Genomic DNA, 13666 nt, shown 5'->3' with positions numbered 1-13666 from the left:
ATGTCATTTATAATCACAAACACACAATAACTTGTGTGATCACCTACACTAGAGATAACCTGTCCATGTCCAAGAAGGAATCGCTCCATTGTGCTTCACTCCATCTACAGTCCCTCTGAGGGACTGTGCTCCATCCATGGAGTACAAAGGCTATTGTATAGTTTCTTTTGTCACATGGCTGGCTAGGAGTCGTATTCTTAGTGAATGATATTTTGAGGGATCATATGTATGTGGCACTCTGGTTAACCAATCGCTTTGATTTGGTTTGTATCCATCATGTGATCCCCAATGTGATAAGAATGATTTGTGTGATATAGGTGGCAAGGTGTACAGTCTTTCAGGTGCTTATCATTTTCAGACATGAAATCCATACTGTCAGTGGTTGATACAGTTAATGGCATAGCTGCTTTTGACACTTTGCATATTAATCTACAGCTGCAATCATTTATTTGCCATGGTTCAAGAAAAAAATACTTGTATTAGAGTAAATTTGACTACATCATACAAATCATCCATAGAGTCCTCCGTATGGGGAAAGAGGTGTGGCTGGGAATCACAGTAAAGGGTTCTAAAATTAGGGCTATACAGATGCAACAAAAATGCACTTCAACACACAGTTGTATTGTTTGTAAGATTGAATATATTCTCTAAATCTGTACATTCAGCGTATTGCACATTAAAACTTCAAATCATCAAAACAATGTAAAAGTCCTTACTACCGGTATGTTTTTACTGGCAGGAGACTTGTTACTACAGCAAACTTCACAAATGTAATCAAATTTTTCAGAACACATTTATATTAGACTTGCAGGTAAAAAAATGGGTATCAATATTTTTTGATGAGCATTATTATTTTGTAAAACTGAAATTAAATGCAGCGTAGTTTGCATTAACAACAACAGTTCATTCTTTTATAACACTGGTGTAAACAAAATTGCTGCCAGTTGCAAAAATGCATCAATATTCACGGCATTCATGCAGGTTTTGTACCTGCATTGAAAAAACACACAGCCATACAAATGTATTTTCTTTCTATAAATGTGTTCTTGTACAAATTATACCACAAGACAATGCTTCAGCCAAACACTGCTACGTACAATTGCTGGAATAAGCCTTGTAATGCCAAAATAGGGGTCTGGATTTGCTCCACCGCTTGATGCATCTATATAATCGCTATATGCTAGTTTCAGGGCTTATTTTTATTTTACCACAGTTGCAAATGGCGTTTTTGGTGCCGTATCACATTTGTGCATGATTTGTGTCTCAGAAAATTACATTTAAAATGACGTTGGTATAATACAATGGGACTAATTAAACCACCGCTATAGTCAGGTATACCACTCCATTTTGCACTATCCACTCCATGTTTAAACTCGCTTGTGCTCGTGTATATACGGTATGTCAGGGACTGTGCAAAATCTTGTGGTATACTCGTCCTTGGAGGTGGTTTATTGCTTCAATAAATGCTGGTGATGCCGGCAAGTAGTACATTTCAGTAGCATATGGCTTGCTAGTGCAGCCGTATGTGGATATTTATATATTATGCATAGATATTTTTATGCGACTCAATACAGATACATTTTATGACAACGCACATGAATGCATGCCCAACTTTAGGGCATACCATATATATCAGAGTATTGACTGAATAATTCAGATTAATTCTTCTGTAACGCATACGATGTACACAAGCGGGAGATTCTTCATCATGTACAAGATGCTGCTTCATAGTACGTACTTCACACGCTCCTTGCATATATCACATCTGAGTTGCTGGCACAAAAAAGGTGCATTGTTACTGTAGTGCTCACCAAGATATCGTGTGTGACTATGACATGCCTTCCTTGTTATCCTCCTTACTCTGTGTGAACTCTCTGGGTATGAGCACATCATGCATGGCAAACTTCCACGTCCATATCCTAGCGATCTGATTAAATTCTAACCTATCGTTCATGTACAAGTTTCCTATCTCCGGCTCCATACAAACAAAACAGTAAGGATCTGTGAGTAATGACTGAATACTGATGAGCACCTATAGAAAAAAAAATTTCATAACATTGCTTTTTATAACCAACACTTATGTGGCAATCCCTTTGAATGCTGTTAAATCACCAATATGCAAAAATTACTAGCGAGGAAATTCAACAGGTTACAGTATGGAAGATGATTAGCACATTTCGCTAAAGAACATGGGTAGCTAGAGTGTTTTTCCCAAACACACAGCATAAAATGAGAACACATTGTAACATATGCATCATTCAATTTTAAGGTAGGTAGATATATACGTTAGCACTAAAAATTACCGTTTTTTGTCATACTTTTTTTGCCATATATTTACACATCTTTCCAAACATGTAAATAAATTTCAGCAACTTTCACCATCCCAAATTTGAGAAATAATTACCATCATTGGCATCACATCTACATATAGATAAATACCTTCTTAAATCATTGGCAAAATACGATGAATTTGTTATTACATTCCTGTGAGCTAACACAAACAAAATTTATAACCATAGAAGACTTGTTCTATCGCTATTAATTCAGGATAATAGAAATTCCAAGGAAAATGGCAAATAAAACATGATGTGTGTTTCTTTTAGTTTACATACGTGTCACTGTTCCTAGAAAAGTATTCCAATTGATTCATGCAAAAAAAATAGTTTTCGTTCAAGTAGTTTTCGAAAATTCAAAGATTTACATAATGACAAGTATGTAGCACTAATAATGTTTGTATCATCAATGAGATGTATCATAGTCCATGAATTACAATGATCTGTGGGAAAATGGAAAAGATAATGCCTTACCTTTGATATCGTTAATGCTAAACTCCAATTATGGTGGATGGAGTCTAAACCAATGTCACCATGGCGACTAATGTTTGGATGGAAAATCTTGGTCATGAAACGTACTATCGGAGGTTTCATTGGATAACTAATAGAAAAAAACAACAATAGTTTTTAAACTGTTATGTATGTGTTTCGTGTAGGTGTACAATACAAGTCAGTACTGCTTATTATTACTTTATTATTGCACTACATGAATCTTGAGGTAGCAACAGGAAAAAAAAAAGTTTAAAATGTTCAAACATTGTGGTGTCGCCCATTCCTACCTGCTAGGAATTTGTAAATGTAAAAAGAACAATCCACCTTCATATGGACTTTCTGTGGGACCAGTAATTGTCGCTTGCCATAACGAACAGTGTCTGTCTAGAGGTACTGCTTGGACACCTTCAGGAGGGTCTTGTTTCAAATTTTTCATTTCACTGCGTAATCGTTTATTCCGCCACGTCACCGCCGTCTGACCATCGGGTATTGATTTCTGAAAATATCACAGAATTTGTTCATGACACATCACAGTAGAATTTTTTAAGTGGAAAGTTAATTCATACTGAGTTTATTCAGTATTAAAAAAGTAATACTCCCTGACTTGATAAATGAATAAATGATTAAAATATCTTATTTTCTTTCCAATAGAAGTGCATATGAACCAATATGATCATACAAAAATCTTTGTAATGTATTAAATGAATACACTACTAATAGAGTAAATATGATCGCTTAAGAAGTGAATCTCTAATGGAAGCACACATAAAACAAAATCTGCATTAATTATATGCTGCATCATTATAATATGAGATTATTACGAGAATACCTCAAAGTATGCATGAAGACAGTACAGCGGCAGTATCGACTGACACGCAGTGGAGGTCAATGCGCGGCGTACTGTCTGAGTGCATACTTTGAGGTATCTTCATGATAACCTTGTTATTATACATCTTTTCCTACCAAGGATACATCATGGGAATGTCGAAATCTAAAAAGTTTAGAACAGAATCAGCGAACTTCTTTGTATGGAGTCCGGTCAAACCCCGGTGGCAGCCATGTTTGTTTTTATTATTAGAGGACGCTTACGCGTGTAATCATTCCATATTTGGAATTCGCATTTCGCATTAATATGGTAGGATGGAAATACCCCGTAAAATACCGCAAAATTACGGCACGCTGTAACTTATGGCGTTACAGTGACAGATGTATAATAATATGAATTATTTTGACCAGAGACAAACCTACCCTTTACAATAGAACAAATACCGGGGGTATGGTAAAAATAAATACAATATATACACCATTAATTCATCTGTGAAAAATATTCTGTGAGAATACTGCAGTACCTAATTTCTACCTACTGTAAAAGGATTAATTATTCACTGGGTTTTAATTTTGCTTATTTCGCTGACTGGAAAATGTGCTAAATTAAAACCCAGTGAATATGTAAAATTTAGCATAGAATACATTATCTAAATGATAAAACCGTGAATTTGAAACCCACTGAATATGCCTGAAATGGTAAATCAGCGAATTTAAACCCAGTGAAAATTAGTCATTTTACAGTATTTATTGTTCTCAAGAGATGAGGATTTTTCAAGATCTTCCATCAAAGTTACATTTGTATGTTGTTAATAAAAAATAATTGTCTTACCTGTAGATTTATTTGTTCTATACACTTCCTACAAGGAGCACTGTCTAATCTGTGAGAAAAATTACAGTTACCAGTGTGATTTCCATCAAATTTACATCTGATATCTCGGAGGATGCACACCCCTGTTTTCATCAACCCTTACTATTTGTGAATTTGATGATTTAAAGTTACAATCCCACATCCATTAGAAAACATACTGTAAAATACTTTATTTTAGCTGGAATTAATTTTCGCTGAAAAGACATTTTGCGTGTATTTTATTTTCACTGATTTTTGTTGAGTTGAATGTAAAATATAGGAAAAAAGTATATTCGCTGGGTTTTCTTTTCACTGAATTATTCCTTCAGCGAAAATAGTGAAAATTAATTCCAAGTGAAAATAAACTGTATTTAACAGTACTTTTCATTTTTGCATTCATGACGACTTTTTTTAGGATATCTTCCTAAATTCAATTTCAGGATTTTGATGGATAAGACCTGTCAAATGGATGCAAAGGAATTTCAAAAGGAAGAAAATTTGTGAAAGTTAATGTGACTTTCTGTCTCAAAGACCTGTGAAATATTCATGGCTATAAAATTTTACGATTTTAGGAAAATGTGTAACTTTGAAACTAAAACAGTGTTGTATCTAAGAATTAGGCGAGGGTTCTCCGAACCCGCCTATTCACATAGTTATACCCACCATAGACTCCGGTCAGTCAAAATGACTATTTTGAACTGTAGGCATTAATCAGCGATTCTGCCGGTGACGGAGAGATAGAATCCAGGTCAGGGGAAGCCCCATGACCTCAAGATTCTTTTACCCCTTACGTCACAAACCCACGTGACTGAGGCCACCTGGCAGCGCCACAGGTAGCCGTCCATCACTCTGGTTCCTTTCTCTCCGCCTCAAGGACTTAGACCAACGCGACGGAAAGAGTGGGGAGGTTGGGGGGGGGACCCGGAGTCTATGGTGGGTATGAACTATGTGAATAGGCGGGTTTGGAGAACCCTCGCCTAAATTCACTACATTCAATTACCCACCATAGACTCCGGTCAGTCAAAATGACTATTTTGAACTGTAGGCAGAGTCAGACACCGATAGGTGGCGGGTTTTTCCGAGCAAACAGAAAAAAAAGGAGAATGATGAAAGACTTTTTTGAAAACAAACCCAAAAACCTAAGTTAAGACCCAAGAAGGGTGGTGTCTTACCTTGCCTGTGCTGTCCCCGAAGCAAGAAGCCAATGCTGCTGTGGTGACAGGGTTCGGTGTGCCCGAGAAAGCTAGACCCAAGCCGAATTTGGGGGTGATAAGCTTGAAGTAGGACCGAAACAGTTCGCATGAGGGCGTAGGTCGACAGAAGCAAAACCTGGGAGCTTCCAGGAAGTGCTAGTGGAACAGACAATCTGCCCGCAAAAATGCCGAGACTGATTTATCGCCTATGCGCAGCGGCCCCTGCGGTCGTTCGGGCTAGGTCAGCAAACAAGGCCTGACCCGCTACGACGGGGCCTAACCTGAAGAGACCCTGCTCAATAGATTGGGTGTCTCTTAGGTAGTAGTTGATGAAGACGTTCTGCGTTCTCCAGAAGCCTGCCCTCAGAATGTGTTTGAGAGGGGCACCTGACGCTAGCGCTAGTGAGTTAGCAATCGCACGGACCTCATGTTCTCGTACTTGGTGTCTCTGCAAGGTCTGTGTTGAGGAGGATAGTGTATTATAGACCTCCAGTACAGTCGCAGTAATCCACCTGGAGATGGAGGTCGGGGAAGCCGGCTTATCCTGTTTGCCAGGGCCGTAACACAAAAACATGTGTTTGGTTTCCCGTCTAGAAAAGCTGGTACGGTTCTCGTAGCAACTCAGTGCTCGGACTAGGCAGAGAAGCAATTCCTCCTGATCCTCCGGACTGACAATATTTGCCAGCTGGGGGATGACGATCGGTTGAGGATCGTGTCCTGGGATTTGGTTCTTGGCGAGAAACCCGATTCGTGTACATTCTGAGTGGTGGGGGACAAGACCGATCTGTAGCCAACGCTCGCTGCGTAGGACAAACCCACTTCGTCAAACAGGTGGACGAAGGAGCCTGCTACCTGGCCAATAGAGGGATGGTATGGATCAATCTCCCTTCCACTACACAAATCAGTGTATGCTTGCAGCCTAGAAATGTAGGCCGCGTAGGTGGAATCCCTGTTCGCCCTGGCCAGGACGTTGGCAGCCCGCTCAGATAAGGCTTTCGTATGTGCGGGTCTACTGAGAGCCTCTATGCGTGTAAGTGATACCTGCTGGGCTCGTTGGTAGTGCGCCGTCTGGTTGGGACGGCATGTCCGGTAAGTTCGGAAGCACTGCTGGCGCTTCGACTAGCATTTCCAACAGAAGTGCAAACTAGGCCTTGCTTGGCCAATTGGGTGCAACCCATGATAATTTGCGGGTGTGCACCTGTCGAAGTTTTCTCGGGTGCCCGGTGAACTAGCGGGAAGGGAGGAAAGGCGTACACAACTAAGTGGGTCCACGGGGCTAGCAAAGCGACCCTGGCCCAGGCTTCTGGAGTCAGCAGGAGTGTTACGTACGTCGGGAGGCTTGGCGTTCCGGGGTGCGGCAAAACGGTCCAACCTTGGACCGTCCCACGGCCGAAACAGCCTAGAGGCTACCCACTGGGGTATCAGCTACTCCGTGTTCTGGAGACAGACCCGCCCTGAAAGGACGTCGCGAGACTGTTCCTCACCCCTGGAAGGTGGTGTGCGGTTAGCTCCACATTGTATTCCAGGCACCAAAGGAGGATTTTGCTCCGCTAGGACTGACAACGATGGGGAATGCGTCCCCCCTCCTTCTTGAAGGAGGCTGCTTAGCGCTAAGCAATACGCTTGAAATAGCTAAGCCAAGCTAACCTCTGTGTCAAAACTCCATGCCCAGGGACACCAACTGCACGTTGGGTCGAGGTGGGACTTGTCGATTTACTAATGAGCCCAACTGGTGAAGTAAATCCTGTGTTAGCCTGACGCGTTTGGCTATTACCTCTTGCCCGGGTTGTTGGTAACCGGAAGTCTGGGTACGGATTGAGGTGTACCGACATCTGGTGAAGCAGCAGCACTACCTGTTTCATCACTCTGGTGAACACTGTGCCTAACCCGAACGGGGGGCACCCGAAATTTGAATACTTGGCCCAGCTGGGCGATTCAAAGGAGATGGCAACTCGCTGGGTGCATCGATACATGCCGGTAGGCCCCGCTTAAGTCTAGTGGGGCTAGCCAGTCAAAACGGTGGATGGAGAAAAGAACCCTGAATGGTGTCTCCATGTGGCACCGATCGAGGAGCACGTACTGATTCAGTCTGCCTAAGTCCAAAACTGGACGCCTGCCACTTGTAGAGTTGATACTACGAACACATTTGGGTAGAAGCCTGGCCTTAGTTCCGGCTGATGTACCCTGTGTATGGCGTCTTTCCCCAGCAAATTGCTACTTCCTGTCTGATTGCTTCCGCCTTGCGAGAGTCCCCAGGCAGTGCCCAACAGGGGAGACACTGACGGGGGGAAATTGAGATTTCAGCGGTATCCCATAAACGGATGTCACCACCTGGAAAGGTCCAGGGATCGGTCACCCGCCGCCTCCAAACCAGACTACACCGGCGCAATCTGTGTACGACAGGGATATGTGGCCATGTGTTTGGCAGTTGCGAGGGGGGGGGGGGTTGCTCCCTTCCCCCATGAGGCGAGTTCCCCAAGGCCTGAAGTAGTCACTAAGCCTAGGGGCACGCCACTAAATGTCGCCTGGTCTAGGAGGCTGGTGTGTTCTGCAGAGTGCTGGTCACGCATAATAATGTGCTCAAGCAACTATGCCCTCAGGGCTGGATGGGTCGTCTTCAATTGGCAAAGACACCCATGGAACGCGGCTATCCCCCTTTGCCCGGTTTGCCAAATTCGTGGTACCGGGGTCTGGGGAAGGAGCCTTGGAATCCGGTTGGGGGCGTTTTGGTCTCATCCCACGCTATGGGGTCTGATCCCGAAACCACACCGACCGGGTAGCGTTTGGTCCAGTGGGAAGTGTTGCCTAATGTTATCCCCACCCGGGGGCCTTAAGCATTACATCCTCCGCGGCTGACCAACGCCGCCCATCAACACCGTTTGCGTGCCCTGCGCCCCACTCCGCACTCAGGCGGACAGGGAGAGATTTGCCGACGGGGTTGCTTTGGATCCCGACGCCTGTGATCCCATAAGCGTTGAAGCAACCTTAGGTGGTCGCTTTAGGATCAAGGGTGGGGGTATTTACATCGTATCACTGGGATCGATGATACTCGACCTTACCCCAAAAGCGTGGCTCACCGAAACATACAGATGGAAGACTCTGAGGGACCGCCCGGAGTACCGGCTGTATCCGACGCGAGCGAACTGCATCTCCTTTCACTTTAAATATGTGAGGGGGAGCGTGTTAGACTGTGCGTCTCATGACAGGGTCGGTTCCCTCTGGGGACGCCCGTGGGTCAGTAAGAAAGGAGTCAAAACCCACAGCCGGGACAGGACACAAGGAAAAATTCGTTACCATTGTACCGTTACCGCATGACGAACCCTAGCTGGCTGAAAGTAGGGGGGGTCAATGTGTGCCCTGCCCTGAAAGCCCTGCCCCGAGATTGGAGACTTGGCTGCCAGCACCCTGTTGGCATTTAGTGCCCGAGGATCCAGAGAAGGACCGGTGCAATTAGCCTGAGCCTCGGCCACCCCCCAGAATAGTGGGAGAGCCGTGCCTGGGAACGGGGGTTCCCCGGAAGAGACGTGTTTGAATGCAAACATGCTTTCGTGTCTCTTCCTGCTTGCCCACCGAGGGGACACAGTGGAGACAGCTCGCTCCGACTGCGTCTGATCTACCCGACCTGCCGGGGACGCAATTGCCCCGACAGTCCTTCGACTAAAGCCCTCAACTTGGAGGCAAACCCGGCGCCGTGCGAGGAAGGGTCCACAAAGAGACCCGCAACGGGCCCCATAGGAGGAAAGCCTCCAGGGGCACAGCCTCGCTGCAGCCGGTTAAAATCGGGTAAAACACCGCCTGAAAAAACAGACTGTGAGGATGCCCTCCGATCAGCGGGGGAGGCCGAGAAAAATATCGGTACCTCCGCCGTCGGGCCTCTTACTCGACATCCCGGTACATGAAGTACCGGTAGCCGAGCGTGAGAACTTCCCACTCATGCAAAACACGCAACTCACTTTAACCGATTTGTTTACTGGACGTGCGACCTTGCTGTGACGCGGTCAGTCTCAGCGATTTTGATGGCTCTGAAAGAAAATCTCAGGCCTCAGAACTCCAGTGAAAAAAACACGCTTTCACGCAAAAAACCCTGAAACCCGCACGTAGCTACGACAAAGTATCTCGAATGCGGGTTCTATGCTGGTAAATTCTGAATATAACCACTGCACGGTCGACTCGAAACGCGAGGGGACCGGAAAGAAAAGGGCAGCGAGCCCTGGTGCTGTCATTACATTTATATATTGCTAAATACATTGAAAATAAAAGACGACATGCATGAGGGAAACGAATTACAGTTGTAAAAGGTGCCGCCATGAAAACCAACTTGTTACGTAGTGGCGCCGGATTTTAATTTCTTTGTTGTGAAAAATACTACACACAAAGGGGAAAACGACACGAGGGTAAAAATGACAAGGAAAACTTATCCTACCAGCTACAATGTCGGATGCCGTGCAGCGGCAACAACCCAAGCTATAAATCCGGACAGGAAAAAAAAAATCAGGCGATCCAGCAGAGCTCGCTAGATTTCATCTCCACTCGAGGCAGAGAGAAATTAAGAGTGATGGACGGCTACCTGTGGCGCTGCCAGGTGGCCTCGGTCACATGGGTTCGTGACGTAAGGGGTAAAAGAATCTTGAGATCATGGGGCTTCCCCTGACCTGGATTCTATCTCTCAGTCACCGGCAGAGTCGCTGATTAATGCCTACAGTTTAAAATAGTCATTTTGACTGACCGGAGTCTATGGTGGGTAATTGAACGTAGTGAATTTACATTCTGATAAGGGACTTTACCCAATTCAACATTATTTCCTCATCAAAAATGTTGAATTTGGAAAAAAAATTTTCTCTAAATTTCTTTTGTTAATTTTGGACAAAATGGATAAATTCTTCCATTGTATACGTACTGTAAATACATTTATTAATCACAGGGTTTTTATTTTTGCTGATGAATAAAATAAGCTAAATTAAATCTACATGAAAATGAACATGAAAAATAACAATAAAATTCATTATTTCCTTTGTGAAATTTAAACAAAATAAAATAAATGGTTTTACAGTATATTAGCATAAAAGACACATTCCCGATTACAACATGAACCCAGATGATAACAAAATAATGTCACTTACAATTTCACAAATATGGTTTTCCAACATTTCACTCTGTATTGCTGATTGAACAGCGGCCACCTGGCACGAACAAACTCTTTCCATGGCCACTGCTCTTTAAGGCTGTCTGATAATGCTTTCCATCTTTCACACACTTGGTCAAGAGTCGACCATGAAATGTCATCAAGATATGAGAAAATTTTTACAAGAACTGCGAAAAAAAAATAGACAATAGAGTAGAATCAAGAAGAAAAACGCAAGGCTGTAATTGTGGCTTTCAGTACAAAAAAATAACTTCACTTCAACTACCAAGCAACATTACAATTGTACAAATAAATACATAAACCTATCATTTTTGTTGCAAGAGTCACTCTCAATAACTCCCACAGTGTTATTGGGATATATATATGAATATGTATTGGTTTAGTGATCTAATTCAAGATGGCCAACTAGTACCCATTTCATGCTAAAAATACACAAAAACCAACATTTCAGCATTTTGTCACTCTGGAATTGGATTTCATGCATGCATGGATGGATTTCAATATGGTTGACTTGCACACATTCAACCATTACACAGGTATGTGTAACTTCCATATATAATAATCATTGCATTTATGTTTCACTATTTCGCAACAAACAATTGCTGAATATATATGATATTGACATCTAGCCTTACCTTCAGTTGGTAAAAGATCTACAATGCCTTCTTGGAGAGGTTTGTCTTCCTGTTTATGAACAGTTAAAGCGATTAATCGACTGGACAAACTCTCTGACGTTGGAGACAGCAGCACTGTACAGTTCTTTTCTTCAGTCGGTTCCTCTGTACCTGAATCTCCACCGGACTCAGTCTGCAAATAAAATAGGAATTAAGAATATTAAAGTTTTATTTCTGAATACTGTATTTGTTCTATTAGTAGTGCATGCACTTTTGCAAATAAGTGTTAATGGTCAAAATGTTCTTCATTTTCACTTGGAATTTATCTTCACTGAAGGAATGAAATCATGAAAATAAAATTCCTGATAAAAAAACTTTTACATTGAACTCATCAAAATCATGGTGTGAAAGTTTAGCAAAAGGTTATCAGATATAAATACGCACCTCTGTGACAGTGATACATGGAAGCTGTTCAATATCTTCTGGATATAGGAAAGAATGACATGTAACACACAATGGCTGCTCAAAGCATGGTCCATAGAATCCATAACATATACAGCAGGCAACATGCTGTGGGGAAGAACAAAATTGTAATAAATTAGTTTGTTATCACAGTGTCCTTCAAGAATTTTGAAAATGATTTGATAAAACTGACTTGAGTACTATAATTCTGACTACAAGATAGAAGTCAACAACTATGACGACAACAACAACTACCGGTACATGTATATGTTGATACTCTATCATCATTATACTGCAGGCAATTATTGAGAACTGAAAACTCTACACCTGTCACCACTATCAATTTTCATGATTTGGGGGCATTTTTAACAACTTAATTTCATGTAATTATCATCGCCGCATAATGTTATGATTCTCCCAAATTTTTGTCATATGAAAGTTCACCTTAATTATCGTTACTCTTACACATAGGACAAAGTTAAACCACTACACAGAAAGATAGTTTATTATTTATTATGCTCAAAAAAAAACTATGATCAGGATGTACTCGTCTAAAAATTATTGCACTACTGGTACATCAAGTACAATAGGGTGTTTATGAGGAGGCCCTGCTAGTCACAATATATTCACTGGTTCCTAGTGCCTGCCACAAACATCAACGGTAATATACATAGCTGCTGGTAACTAGCAATCATCATTTTGTTCCAATTTATATAGCCCCTAAGGAATGTTACAATGTAACTGACATTACATTCTGCATATCTTTGTACTTATATTCCATATAATGAGGTGTCCCGCCCAGGAAGCAGAATTCAGGGTAAACACAATCCTTGAAATGCCAGTGTCAACACCAAAGATAACAAAGAATTATCAAATTGATTGACCAATCAGATACTAGATACCAGCCTCTTGTAGCTAAGTTGTCTGGATGGCAATGATTGGTGCTTTAAAGGGGCACCTTCCAGTTAAGCTTAATTTCACAACAAATTTACTTTCTGGATTAAAATAACAAAGGATAACAAAAGATAGATTAACATTGTAAACAACATAAACAATAGTGTCCCATGATTCTTTGGTGCAATCCATGGGATTGAGCGGTTCACAAAACATTTCCAAATCTTCCACACACAAAAAACAGATCATTCAACAGTAAAACAGTTGGGACACTAACACCCAGAATTTTTGCACTCGATATAGGAGGGCGCAATTTACAGGTTTTGCGTGATTTACTATTTATGTGTCAACAGTCTCTGTCAGACGAGACGATAGAATAAAAGAAACAATCTCCTGTATTGTTTCTTTCTGCATTTAATCACTCGAATAGACTGTACATAATTTATTCACAGTGTCTTGCACCCCATATTCTCTGATTGTGAAGAGACACACACAAAAAACCCACAACAGTGGTAGACTCCAGCAACGGAACGGTCGGATAAATAGACAATCTTATTCGAAAGTGTGATTTCGAGCTATCTCAATATACGACAAAGATAATCCGGGCAGAAAAATGACTTCGAACAGTTCTACCTACCCTTTCACATGCCAAATCGACCGGGGAATCACTAACACCGTCCATCTCTGTTAATTGTACTAATTATAGCTAGAAATTCACATATCGTGACTTCGAAAGTGCTTGTTAAATAAACGCCATATATTTAATGCATTTCATCAGATAATCCAGTCCATTATGTAGTTAATAACCTTAATTCAGTCATATCTATCAACCTATAATTTTGCGTGACAAATATTTCGCT

General features: G+C 41.9%; 1 protein-coding gene across 1 annotated transcript; it reads right to left on the bottom strand.

The window, feature by feature from the left end:
- Nucleotides 1-617: 617 nt before the first annotated feature.
- On the bottom strand, nt 618-13495 carry LOC102800878 (uncharacterized). The gene is made up of 8 exons (XM_006817090.3): nt 13444-13495; nt 11895-12020; nt 11472-11643; nt 10814-11003; nt 4483-4531; nt 3113-3321; nt 2808-2934; nt 618-2032 (listed from the first exon to the last, which is right to left on the bottom strand). The coding sequence occupies exons 1-8, from the start codon at nt 13486-13488 to the stop codon at nt 1829-1831; spliced, it is 1122 nt and encodes a 373-aa protein (XP_006817153.1). The 5' UTR covers nt 13489-13495; the 3' UTR covers nt 618-1828.
- Nucleotides 13496-13666: the final 171 nt, after the last annotated feature.

This window comes from Saccoglossus kowalevskii, chromosome 6, assembly GCF_978046115.1.
Source record: "Saccoglossus kowalevskii chromosome 6, keSacKowa6.1, whole genome shotgun sequence".
Taxonomy (NCBI): domain Eukaryota; kingdom Metazoa; phylum Hemichordata; class Enteropneusta; family Harrimaniidae; genus Saccoglossus; species Saccoglossus kowalevskii.
This window is presented reverse-complemented; position numbering and strand designations above follow the sequence as displayed.

Coding starts and splice junctions, on each gene's coding strand:
- LOC102800878 (XM_006817090.3), bottom strand. CDS start 13,488: ATGGACGGTGTTAGTGATTCCCCGGTCGATTTGGCATGTGAAAGG. Junction 11,644..11,894: donor CATGTATCACTGTCACAGAG/GTGCGTATTTAT, acceptor TTTTATTTGCAG/ACTGAGTCCGGTGGAGATTC. Junction 11,004..11,471: donor AGATCTTTTACCAACTGAAG/GTAAGGCTAGAT, acceptor TTTTTTTCGCAG/TTCTTGTAAAAATTTTCTCA.